The sequence below is a fragment of the Galeopterus variegatus genome, unplaced genomic scaffold (assembly GCF_000696425.1).
Source record: "Galeopterus variegatus unplaced genomic scaffold, G_variegatus-3.0.2 Scaffold987, whole genome shotgun sequence".
In the NCBI taxonomy this organism is placed as follows: Eukaryota; Metazoa; Chordata; class Mammalia; order Dermoptera; family Cynocephalidae; genus Galeopterus; species Galeopterus variegatus.
In genome coordinates this window covers 377,222-390,988 of record NW_007727098.1, presented here as the reverse complement: position 1 = coordinate 390,988, position 13,767 = coordinate 377,222, and the positions used below count along the sequence as shown (strand labels likewise).

General features: G+C 37.6%; 1 protein-coding gene across 3 annotated transcripts in view; it reads right to left on the bottom strand.

Annotated features, from left to right (window-relative positions):
• Positions 1–831: 831 nt before the first annotated feature.
• The window catches only part of PRKAG2 (protein kinase, AMP-activated, gamma 2 non-catalytic subunit), a 290,841-nt gene continuing 277,905 nt past the window's right edge, over positions 832–13,767 (bottom strand). For 2 of the 3 annotated variants that reach the window (XM_008574036.1, XM_008574038.1), the window contains exons 11-16: positions 12,348–12,474; positions 9,323–9,488; positions 8,953–8,990; positions 7,546–7,692; positions 4,777–4,870; positions 832–1,920 (exon numbers count right to left, since the gene is read on the bottom strand). In XM_008574036.1, the coding sequence (XP_008572258.1) occupies positions 1,889–1,920; positions 4,777–4,870; positions 7,546–7,692; positions 8,953–8,990; positions 9,323–9,488; positions 12,348–12,474 (604 nt within the window). In that variant the 3' untranslated portion in view covers positions 832–1,888. The remainder of the gene's footprint in view (positions 1,921–4,776; positions 4,871–7,545; positions 7,693–8,952; positions 8,991–9,322; positions 9,489–12,347; positions 12,475–13,767) is intronic. The other variant, XM_008574037.1, reaches the window with a different exon arrangement.

Genomic DNA, 13,767 nt, shown 5'->3' with positions numbered 1-13,767 from the left:
ATGTTATCAGCACCGCACTCTACCGAGTGAGCCACGGGCTGGCCCGTTGTATTATCTTTTAATTCTGTTTTTCCACAAACTTTTTGAAGTACCCTTGGATATAGATGCCACATCACTTATATACATATATACTGTATGTAGTTACCTTTAAATCTCTCTATATGTAGTCACCTACATACACATGTATATGCCACATCACTTATGTACCTATACATACTGTATGTAGTTACCTTTAAACCTATATATGTCACATCACTTGTACAAAAGGTCTTCAAAAAGTTCATGGAAACATTATATTATCTTTTAATTCCATTTTTCCACGAACTGTTTGAAGCGCCCTTGCACACCTATGTATATGCAGTCACCTGTGTATACATGGAGTCGGTGCACACACTCGTGTGTACACAAACAAGGAGATTAACAGTTTTTTTTTGAGTTTCAAAATTGTGTTGTTTTAGCAGCTTTGTGACTTTTTCCTTTCTTCCAAACATTCCCATTAGCTTAAATTACAATCACTATTGTTTCTATGGGGAAAATACATACACGTGCTCTTTCTCTTATATTTATTTGCTTACTAGGAAATGAGAAATTGACACCTTAGCACAAGAGAAATCTGTGTGGCAGTTTTTAATTAAATATGTTCATATTTAATAATGGAGATATAGAGCTTATGAATTAAACCATTAATGTTTTTTCTGATGATGGGAAAAACGAGATGAGAATTTATGTGCTCCTTTATCTGGGAGAAATATCTAAGTGGAAAACTGCATGTAGAATTTTAATTCATACGAGCTGAAATATATGGTATTTTAAAGAACTTCTTTAACAAAATGGTAGATGGTAGGATTTATTTTAATTTTTCAATCTGAAAAAAACCCCAAACTATCCTCATATATATACAGTGTCAACGTTTTCAGAGCACTTATATTAGGAAACATTGTTTCTCTTCAACTGTATGACAATACTGTATATGCCACAATAAAATTTACAGAAACAATCGCAGCAGTAGTCATACAAACATCATGATTTTACATTTCAATACACAAGAAAAAAAACCACGTTTTCCGGCACTTTGCTTCCTGCCCGCGGCCTGTTTCTACACATGCTGTTAGAAACCTCAGCTTTTAAAACCCAACAGCGGCTATTTTAGAAGTCATATCATTTCCAGATCTTAAAAATGAGAATTTTGCCATTTTAAAACAACCAAGAGTTTATTAATGGATACGGTGAAGTTCACCCACCAAAAGATGTGTAAAAAATTTCATGAAAGTAAAAATAAATAAAGCTGTTGTAAAGCAGCCTTGTTTACATGGTTGCTCAGAACAAAACACACATAAAAGTGTCATTGGAGTTTTAAAGTAATTATTTATATTCAAATTACAACTTTTCGACAAATCTAATGAAAACAAACTGATTTGGTAAAAGGTTCAAAGACTTCCACATTCAAGCTCGGCGTCACTTGGCGCGCGTGGCCCAGCTGCGGGGGCAGCGGTGATGACATATTGCTGTATTCGGACATAAGGCACTGTGATCTGAACATGCCGTACACTCACCTTATGTCACCTGACCTGCTCCAGACCAGTGAACTCTTTGAAATGGAAAATAATAAAAATTTCAGGACACAGTGCACTTTAATGACATACAGCATTTAAAATCCTTCAGACGAAGGTCTGAAAACAGTCATTTAATGCAAGCCTGAATCTTCAAGCACATAAAATCTTTTTTATGCTTAGTTGCAACATCACTGGAAAAAACACCCATCACTAAACCCTGATGTACATTCTTAACCATTTTAGTCTCTTCTATTGCAGCCAGTGTTCATGAGGCAAAACGTGACCTGGAAACTTTGTTCAAGTTCTCCTACGGAGGGCATCTACATTCACAGCGGTCATTCCGTCTCCGTCTCCTTTTGCTTGGCACCTGTTGGTGGACGGAAAATGAAAGTTTCAAAGCTCACGCTAACAGCAGGGTGCCCTGCACCAGTGGTTTCTACCTATGCCCACAGTGCCTTACAAAGATGGTGCAGAGGCTTCCGGGAGGGGGAAGTGGGAAGGAGGAGCCGGGGCTCCAAGCTCTGCACCCCCACCTGCCACTACCGCAGCCTTCATCCGCATTACCTCTTGTCATTTTATTTTTTTTTTTGTGACCAGTAAGGAGATCGCAGCCCTTGGCTTGGTGTCGCCCGCACCGCGCTCAACCATTGAGCGCACCAGCCATCCCCATATAGGATCCGAACCCGCAGCGGGAGCGTCGCTGCGCTCCCAGCGCAGCACTCTCCCGAGTGCGCCACGTGGTCAGCCCACGTCTTGTCATTCTAAGTACGTTTAAGATTTAAGTTGAAAAAACAAAGGGGGTTGCACTGCTAAAAAATTTAAAAAGAAATACGCATGTATGTTTTAGTAAAGGTGCAAAGTATTTCAGTTGTGCACACTTATATATATGTTAAAAAAAAACCCACTATAACATGTCTAAGGATAATTGCGCAAAAAACCTACAAGTATCTGGCCAGGACATTTCAAAGTGAGACAGTAGGGAGAGTTACTGTTTTTCTCATCACAGCAGTTTCTCTCCTATTTTTAAATAAGACACTAGAGTTTTGAAAGAGATTAACAAGGTATTAGAATAAGGGGCTAAAAACTTGTAGCTGCCACCATCAGAGTGTTGACTCACTGGATGCATGTGTGCATACCTACGATCACCTGGACAGACTGTTTGGCAATGAACTATTGCTGAAGACTTTTTGAGAAGAGAAAATGTTAGAGCACTGGATCAGTACTGGGGAGTTGTGGCCATTATCTGTTGAAAAGAATAACTACCAGCAGCTTTCAATAGCATAACAGTGGATACTTCATAAAAGCACCACTTACTGATTATAACTTAAAACACATACCCAGCAGTGCTGGCCCTGGGCACAGTGCCTTCTCCTGCACAAACAGCTTTCATTCAAGTTGTTCATTTCATCTCATAGTGTCTTAGGAGGGAGACAGGCCTGCATCAACCTGCCCATGCTGCAGTTGAAGAAACTGACCTGAGGGAGGGGAAGCAGCTGCCCACACTCAGACAGCTCCTAGCGGGATAACTGGGGTCAGAACAGCAGCGCCGGCACCTCATTCTCTGCTTAGACTGTGCTGTCTCCTGTGCATGTAGGTGCGTGTTATCTATTGTTGATCGGTGAGTTCCAAGTGAGTTCTACTCCAAAAGTTCACTTGTAATCCAGTTATTGGAAACACAGCATTTTCCTCAACCAGCAGTGTTATCTACACAACTACTGTAAAGAATTCCAATCCAGCTACCCCTAGGTCTTTATGAAACGATTTCTATGGTAATAGACATTCCAGATTCTAGCTGTAAAATAGATTTCCTCCATGTACCAGCAGAGATAGGAAGAGCATTAACGACTTTAAATTTCTGAAACATCAAATCTGCATGGAAATTTAAACTCAGCCAGCCCAACCTTCCCATTCTTATGGTTTGAGACGCCAAAGCACAGAGAGGAGAAATCACTTGTTTATTCTGTGTATGTAATGTCCAAAGAATCTCGGCCAAAAGGACAGACAAGAGCTGAAATTCAGCCTGACTCTGCTGGGCATGCTGTGTGCCTTGGTCCAAGGCTGGCCACCTGGAAAGGAGTATCTTTTTCTGAAGGTGCCAAGTCATGTACCTGTGGATGAATCTGCCCAGAGAAGAGGGCTTTTTCTTTTTCTTTTTCTTTTTTAAAGATGACTGGTAAGGGGATCTTAACCCTTGGCTTGGTGTTGTCAGCACCACGCTCTCCCAAGTGAGCTAACCGGCCATCCCTATATAGGATCCGAACCCGTGGCCTTGGTGTTATGAGCACCGCACTCTCCCGAGTGAGCCACAGGCCAGCCCCAGAGAAGAAGGCCTTTTCTAATTTGCATGGAGGGGCTGTATAGCTATGCCTGCTTGGAAATTTATTTAAATGTAATCACAGGGTACAGTCTAGCTTCCTTTGCTCAATGCTGTTTGTGTTGAATGTATTGTTCATTTTCAATGCTGTAAAGTATTCCATTGAATAAATATAACACAATTTATCCACTGTTCTTTTGAAAGCTATTTGAATTATTTCCAGTTTTTTGGTGTTATAAATAATGCAAAGAACAATCTCATATTCATGTAGTTATTAATATTTCATGATTATAAAGATTATTTTGAGTTTCAGGTTATCTAACTTGAAATTTGAAAATGACCGCACCAGACCCCATCTTTAGAGTTTCTGATTCAGCAGATAGGGGGTGGGGTCCCAAAATAAATGTTTTCTAAAAAGTTCCAGATGGTGTTGATGCTGCTGGTCTGAGGACCACCTGTGAAAATCACTGCTCTATTGGAATCACTCTCGGTGATTCTCATTTGGTGAATAAGACATGTTTCTTGCAGGTGATAGGGATTCCTCTGGGGTGGGTATTTTTAGGTTATAGGCTAATTATAAAAACTGTCTTAGCTGAGTTTGATTGATTTCTGAACTAAAGAAAAATCAATACAGTAGTACACAAATCATTTAATATTTAACTCATGAGATTTCAAAGTGCATGCCACTTACTCTGATATCTCAGTCTCGGGTCTGTGTGGCCCTGCCAAAGGCTGGGTTGTTTATATTTGATTAAAACCAAAAAGAAAATAAAAATGGTTTACCAAGTAGTGCACATAAAGCTTCAATCTGTAGGTGGGTGGCAGAGAAATGATGGCTTAATGCTGCACTAAGCGTTCTCCCTCCCACCTTCCCTAGACATGGGTAAAGGTCAGAAACCGTGTTTTTACCTGCTGGTGTGAGTATCAGAGCTTGCAGGATGTCTGACAGGGAAATAATACCCACAATACTATCTGCTTCATTTACTACCACCAGCCGATGGACCTGCAAAGAGGAGGGAAAGCAGGCCACAATGGAAAGTTGAAGTAAAAAAAAAAAGAAGGTTTAAAACAGACATTAGAAAAAATGTCGTTCATATACTTATACAATGAACACATTCCACAAATGAGACAGTAACAGCAAATAGAACCATATAAAGGTCTTTGGCTCTGATGTTAAAATGCAATGCTGACTTGCTTTACTATGTTTAAGAAAAATGAGCCAGTTATATCCTGCTGAGTTTTTGAACTTCAAAATATTAATTTACAAGAGAGACAACTCAAAACATGAAGTACAATGTAGCTACCTACATAACAGTTTCCATTTTTTAAAGTTGCATCTCAGTGTCTGATAACCTGTCTCACGTGGGAAAGAAGTCGGATGATTACGGAAACTAAGAAACAGGGTCACTGCTCTTAGATTTGCTATTTTCTATAGTGTCTTTTCTCTATGAAGTTTATACATTAAAAATATTCAAGAGGATAAATGAACTACAATAAAGTGGAACAGATTATACTCATCTCTAGTTTCCTACTCAAATCTTTTATAAATGAGTGGAGACGTTCTGAAGCATTACTGTGGCAAAGCATCCTTATGGCAGGAAAGGAACAAGTGCATTGTCGCCCTTCTGAGGTCAGAGCTTCAGAACAGAGGCCCGAGGCAAGCACTGGCCAGCTGGCCACCTGGGAGATCCTCTCTGTACTGAACGGTCTCACTCCGGTACCAAATGGGGACACAGGAAGAAGACAGAAAGTCAGGGGAATTCTGTTTTTATATTTTGTCTCTAATGATACAGTGTTGATGATGTTTTTAACATTGTAGCTTGCTTTAGGTAAAAAAGAAAGAAAAATCATTTAATCATCTTTCTCATGTTGGTCACAAATTCCTTTAAAAAATTTCTCTGAAAAACTTTTAGGTTCTTCAATAATCCTGTGATATAATAAAACATAATTATTTATTAACTGTAATTATAAATTAAAGTGATGGTTTATATCTCAGATCAGAATATGTTTTACATACTACACTAGTCACATTTTATTGTTAACATTCAACAATGGCAATTAAATAATTATCTTTTGAACTATCTTATCTCACCCAGAGAACTCAGTAATTCTGCCAGATAGAAATGACCACCAAGAATATTTTCTTGTCATCTGTTGCTGGATCTAAACTTATATATGTTCCTTGTCTGATGTACCTAAAAGTTAATGTTGTATTTATGTCATACAAATAAACTGAATCATTACTTATCCATATACCTTCTCCTAACAACTACATTAAAGCTAAAAACTGGTTTTTGTTTCCTTGTGAGGAGTGACCTTGTGAAAGAATTTTAATGTGGAAAAAAGTCAAGATGTATTCCTAAATCAATTAAAACCCTTTGGAAAACAAGTAGTGATGGATGTTAATTTCAAGTAGAAAGTGGAAAGACTTCATACCGAAATTCTAGTAAAATATGTTAAATATGTTAAAAGGGGGCCAGCCCGTGGCTCACTCGGGAGAGTGCGGTGCTCATAACACCAAGGCCCCGGGTTCGGATCCCATATATGGATGGCCGGTTAGCTCACTGGCTGAGCGTGGTGCTGACAACACCAAAGTCAAGGGTTAAGATCCCCTTACCGGTCATCTTTTTAAAAAAAAAAAAAAAAAAAAATGTTAAAAGGCATGAAAGCTGAAGCTGAGGGAGTTAACTCAGACGATGACAAAGCAAGGTGGAATTCTTGAACATACAATTAAAGGAGGGCTAGATGATTTCTAATAATTATGACTCTTGAACAACTGTGTCTTGATGCAAAATATTATTTTACATGTAACTTTCAGAAAGTAAGCTGAAGTCATCTGTCATGAGCCTAAAAATCTATCAGGTACCTTGCTTCTTGGACTGTATTCTTGCATTCATAGTAATATCAAAACAGACTTATAACTTTGAATTAATTTTGCCTGGCTAGGGATTGTTCCAGAAGGAACAGAGTTGCATCCTTCAGTCTTAAATAGTGGCAAATAGTGTAACATTCCTATTCCTGTCTAACAAGAAAGGAAAGAAATGACTTTTGGAATGGGTATACTGAATTTGGTATGTAGTAAAATGATCTCTCTCATCTTTTATTCCGGGTGTTATGCAAAGTATACTTGAAAATCCTGCATGCAGTCAAATACAAGGGAACTTGAGTGCTGAGGTTCAGGAGACTCGGAGTTACTAGACCACTTCCAGTTTATCTAAGTCAGGAAAGACAGGTACTGGTGGAAAGAGAGAAAATTAACTTAAAAAAAGTTTTATTTTATTGATTTATCATTTGCTTTGTTAAAATCATATGCATTACACATTTTGAACTTTGAATTCATAAATAAGGAACTTAAAGCTCCTGGGATAACTTTTGTTTCTTCAAGTATGTATTTTTTAAACCATGAATGTATCTTACCAGTTAATTCGATTCATCTATGATATCAGGACTTATAAATTCAATTCAATTCAACTCGACAAACCTTTACAGATCACCTACTATGTGCAAGTAATGTGCTGGGTTCTGAACTAAATTCCAACTGAACTTGAAGGCCACCTCACTGGGCTTTTCCTGTGATTCAATATTCCTGAGACACTGATCACTATTTATTACTTGTTGTGATGTAAGGTAGGAGCAAAAAAAAAAAATGCAGGCAGGCATCCGGCAGAGCCGACTCACCTCAGCTCTCACTATTCTGTCCACGATGGTCTCCAGTATCTCCAGCTTGCTGCACTTCACGACACCTTCAAAATACTGGGAGCGGTGCTGAAGAGCCTGGGTCACTGTGATATCTAGGTTATTGTATGTTTTTTCAGCAGCAAGATTCTGAAATAAAGTAGCAGAATACACTAGATCCTTTCAATTCACATTAATGACCAAAATGAATAAGTTTAAGGCAACCTGATTTTTAAAAACTTTAATGTTTATCTTAATTTGGTACCACCATATATCAAAATTTCTCTCTTTTCAGCTTATCACAAGTCGTCAGTATTGTTACTTCACTGTCTTATCAATCATAAAGATTTCGTATTACACGTTATACATTGTTAAATTTTGATAGCATATCACGCCAAAGATTTGCCCCCATTCTTATTCTCTTGTGCTCTATACCATGCTTGAATAAAACCTTTTAAGAGGTGGACCAACACTTGTAAAGGGTGACACATGCCACAGGCCTAGAGAACCTGCATCAGTGGCTTTTCCCAATGAGCTCCCCAGGGAACAAGGTTTTTGCTGGGAAGGTTTTGGGTGACCGAGCAGTATTAAACAATCATGGAGCAAGAACAGGCCTGACAAGACCCCGAGATCCAAATGGCTCTTGGGGTTCTGGTTAATTTTAGAGGGTCCCATTGAACTGAAATTCCAATGAACATATTTTTTGGTGCTTATTATGTTGAACAGAAAAGGATTAGCCAAAAGGTTTGAGACAGCTGCAAAAGAATATTCAATGCAGGGGTCAATATTACGGCAAAAAATGGTGTGTACATTTGGGGCTATCAAGGTATTTGTCCCCTTTCTTAGAAACAGTGTAAAACTATATGGAAGTACATTTAAAATGGGTGGGGAAAAAATCATCAAATGGAAAGATGTAGCACCAATAATACACTGAATACATTAACCAGAGATTCAAAAACAGGACCTGTGTAACTCTATTTAATACATATCTCTATTAATACTTTTGCTGTCTTTAGAACTGTGGCTCCCAATCAGTGAGCATGACAGAGGATCTGTGAACTCATGTGTGCACTGAGCACACGCCCATAGGCAGAGTAAATACTGTCTCTCACACAGAAACATGACCATTTAATATATATACACATGCTGTAGTGACATATAAAATATACATATATTGAAAAGACAAGGAATTATAAAACACTAGTAATATATAATTCATTGCTAAACCAATAAATATTAAAAGTACAATTACTATGGGGAGTCTATGAATTCTCTGATAAGATCCTCATACTCAAAAAAGTTAGAAATTATTAAATCAGAGAACAAGAGAAAGACAAAAACAGGTTAAATGAATATGTTTGAAAATGTATTCTAGATGACAGGTTTAAAACAATTGAAAACAATACTTACAATTACATCAAATTTGGAATAAATATCTACAACTTTTCCTAAAAATGAAAACATATGTTAGAAAAATGTGTTAGGAACAAAAAGTAACTCATTTAAAATCAGTCTTAACTAGATAATTATTAAGGACTAAACACTGATAAATAAACTTGTCTATTTTTAAATGGAGATGAAATCATATCTTAGTGGAAATAGGAAAGGACATCAGTTTAAAATTCTTATTACCCTGCGTACTCCTTGGTGCTGAATATATTCACTGCATCTAAATTTTCATTCCCCCACCTCTCTGATATGCTAGGTCATTTCACCATGACTCTACCCTAACGAGATAAACAATTGTCTCTGTTCAACTGTTATGGACAAACACACAAACCTGATTCATCCACAACAGGCAAGGCTGATATTCGTCTCTCCACAAATATGTTCAAGGCTTTAATGATAGGAGTGTCTGGATGTATAAAGGCAATGTTGTGGTACGTCCCTATTCCGAGCTCATCCAGGTTCTGCTTCATGAAGGCAGGCTTTGGCATATCAGACATCTACACAGGAAGATAAACGCGAATGTTCTAGAATCAAAATATACCCTTCCAATGTGCAAATGTCCAGATTTGAATGAAAAACTATGTACAACAAATTAGTCTTTTCTAACAATCTACCTGGATGTCTGAATTAATATGAAAAAATTACATATAAGAATTGTATCTTTTGTTCAAACCAGTTTGTATGTCTATAGTTAACTACTTAGTAAAATACTGCAAAGCATTAACATTGTAGTATTTTTTCCTTCTCCTCTTCACTCACTAAAAAACTGGATAGAAGATGGGAACAGCAGGTCTATTTGGGAAACTAAGACCTGTAAGCCACCAATAACGAAATCCTTCACTCTTAATTCTTCACGTTAAATTCCAGGTCCTGCTGTCAGCATTATGTAATATTTATTGAGAACCTGCACATTTCCACACCCAAAGCACTTGAAGGTGGCTGCTAGAGCTGATGCCAAGCTATCCTCTCCTCACACCACCCACCTCCTGAATTCTCCTTGGAGGACTCCAATTTTTGTCTACTAGGAACAAAGAACAAGCCAGCTGAATTGAATTAAAAGAATCTTTAAAAATTAACTTTTCTTTTTCATGGGCTGGTTTAAAGGAGGAGGGATAAGTCAGAAGAGAAAAGTCTAGGATCATGTTTGACTATAACAAAATAAGGTCTACGGTTTCAAAAATCCACCTTTTATAAAGGGTATAGTTGATTCCATCCTCCTGGTGTACCTTATAATTATCAGGAAAAGATGAACAATTAGAAGAAACAAAATGTTCAAGTCAAAGAGTTCATCAATATTCAAATCATGAGAATCCTAGAAATTTAGAGAAAAAAAAAAAAAAAAGAAAGACCTATTAGGTCATCTAGTCCATCTCAATATAGGATAATTTCCCTGTTGTATACTACACTCATGCTTAGGCTAATTTTCAAATGTCTTGAAGGATAATGCTACTTTTTCTCCAAAAGTGATCTCATAATTCAGTAAAAATCAGGCTCTGAAATTTCTTTATTTAAATTCTATATTTTTATCTGCAAATCTCTAGCTGAATATTCTAGCAGCACGATTCTAATTACCATATTGGCCCAAATATAAGGCAGTACTGGGCAGAGGCAAGCTCCTCTACTTTTTATGGAAGAGAAACATCTAAAGTAGCTCTACAAAGGATGATCTCACACTTTGACTCCCTCTTGTGCGGCAGCACAACAGCAGAAATGGTCTGGGCTTGGGAGTTAGAGAGACTCTTGGGTTTGAAATTTACCACTTAATCTCTGCATGAGTTTGGGCATGTTTCTGAGCCATGTGCCTCGTGTGCACAAGGAGATACAAATGACTACCTCACAGAGCTACTGGATGGAGAGGGCCTCGGGGTCAAGAGGATGGCTGCAGAATCGGGACGCTTGACTGGTATGCTGGCTCTACCATTTACCAGCCACGGAACCTTGGCAAAGCTACTTAACCTCGAGCTTAGGAGCATCACCTATAAAATGGGATTAATAAAAATACCTACCTGATAGGGTAGAAGTGAGGATGAGAGAACAGTGCTGAACACACAGTAATAAGCTCTCATGATCAATATTATTTTTAAATTATCACTCCAAGGATTAAATGAGCTACAAGCCTGGCACATGTGGGCCCTGGATACATGCTCTCCTACCCTGCCCCTCCATTGCTATTAAGCCTCAACTACTAAGGCTACTGCATTCCCAGATGTAAAGTCTGATAAACAATATTGATAGAACTGTTATCCCTTTTCCCTAAATTATCTCTTTATTAAACTTCACTTTTAAAAAAATTTTTTAAATTTTGGTAAATGACTCTTTTCTTTCCTACCTTCATTCTTTGCATTTATTTAACCACAAAGAGTGCTATTTACGTACGCAAACTATTACAATATAGGACTGGTTTGATTGACAAGGTATTTCTGTCAATCATTAAACCCTCTGTGTCTCCATCAGCAAAAGTGGCCCTCCAAGGCTGCTTCCAGGGCAGGAGCTCCGGCTCCTTCACACTGCACTAGAATGCTATATTAGTTCCTTACGTGAAGCTGTGGAGAAAATGGGAAAGCTAATTTGAAGTAGATTTTTTAATATCTATCACATTCTTTAAAAAAAACCCCACTCTTAAAATTACCTCTTCAGAACCATTAATGCCTCCTACTGGTTCTATTTGACTGATAACTTATAACCTCAAATTCAGTGCATGTAATTAAAAGGAAAACATGAAAGCCCTCTCATCAACTCCTTGCTCCTTCTGAGCCTCTTTTAATGTTGCCGACCAAAGAGGTTCTAAATTTTGGATGATTATAAAATCAGCTCATTTCAAAAGCAGTTGAGAAAACCTACGGATAATATAGGCCTAATTTGGACCAACATGGTATTCTCTTGTCAAATTTTATTTGCTTTGGGTTTTTCTATCACTGATGCAGCTTATAAGTAATCTTGGGGGTAATATTTTTTGAACATGTTTCTAAAACCATGACACCAATAAAAACAACATAAAGCAATTTTTGCTCTAAATATTGGCTCAGTTTATCTAGTACAGCAGTCCTTAATTAGACTGACTTGCAAATTACTTTGTTTTCCCTCATATGCTAGGTGATTAAATGTTTTAATTTAAGTAGAGAGTGCCAAGTGTTTTTATTATTTTATACTTGCACTGAAAGGTGATTGCTTTTTAATTGGAATCAACTTTGAGAATGTACAATTCAAATAGTAGTAAGTTGAGAAACTGAGGTTTAGAAATGGAGACCTTAAAACTAACAATTTCTTCTTTTGAGGGTAACAGGAGCCAATTTACTTAAAGTAAATTAATTAAATTAAATGCAACTATGTCTTTAGAAACACTAAAAACTACTTACAAAAAGCTGGAGGAACTTGAGGATTCTTTTGTGGGTAAGAATATAAAGTGCATTCCCACTGATAGGGTCAATAACTGGCAATCTGTGGATTTTATTTTTGATCAACGAGTATACAGCATCGAAGAGGCTGCGGGAAAAGCCATTAAAGTTGTTAGGAGGCTTTGAAGAAAAATCAGAAAACTTTGGACCACCCCTGCTTTAAAGCATTTTCAGTAGTTTTATGTTACAGTAATAAAAGGTTGACTGACTTTAAACAGTGTTTTGGAAAAGTTTTAAATTGGAAATCTCAGCAAATTTTTTTTTCTTGATTTTTCACAATCTGTGTTAACATATCTCAAATGCAAGTGCGAGCTACAAATGTCTAGAAGAGGAATTTTTTAATAGTGCATTTAGTGATTTTATCTGAAAGATCACGAAACCGAAACCCTTAGGAAAGCTAGCAGACTAGCAGTACTGACAACAGAGTCGAAGCTGCTGAGCTGATGATTCTGGCTCTGTCTCTGCCAGCCCTGCTGGGAGAGCCAGTCCTGCTGTTCTGCTCAGTGTCTCTCCCGTGACTGCCAACGAGAGGGCTTAGTGGGTATGCCTTTCTGTTACAACTTGGAAATAAAGTAATAAAAATAAATATTTTACTTTTTCTCTATAATGGTCTTGAGTTTTAAAAAATGCTTTTCTACAACTGTGGAAATGTATCAGAGCCATCCCAGAAGCCTTGGATCAAAGGATGGACTAGAAGACTGCAGCAGGCAGCTCCTTCTTCTGGCCACCTCTGACCCAATGTCTAACACACACTGATTTTTAATCGTCGGGCTGGAGGAATTGTTTAAATGCATATTCCTGGGCACTACCCTCTAAAGACTGATGATTCAGTAGGTCAGGAGCAAAGCCCAGGAATCTGCAATTTTTTTTTTCCCACTTAGACATGAAGTTTTATTATTTTTATTTATTTATTTATTTTTTTCGTTAAATTTTTATTTTGTCAATATACAATGTATATGATTATTATGGCCCATCACCAACACCTCCCTCCCCCTCCCTCTCTCCCCTCCCCCCCAAGAATGTCCTTTCCGTTTGCTTGTTGTAACAACTTCAAAAAAGTATAGTTGTTATTTCTTCCCCCCCCCCCGGTTTTTTTTTTGTGTGTGTATGTGGGTGAATTAATTTGTTTATGTATAGTTTAAAGTCAGGTAGTGTTATGCCTCCAGCTTTATTTTTTTTTGCTCAGCATTGCTTTGGCTATGCGAGGTCTTTTGTTAGTCCATACAAATGTCTGGAGAGATCTTTCTATTTCTGAGAGAAATGTCATTGGAATTTTGATGGCGATTGCATTGAATTTATATATCACTTTGGGCAGTATGGCCATTTTCACTATGTTGATTCTTCCAATCCAAGAACATGGGATATCTTTCCATCTTCTTGT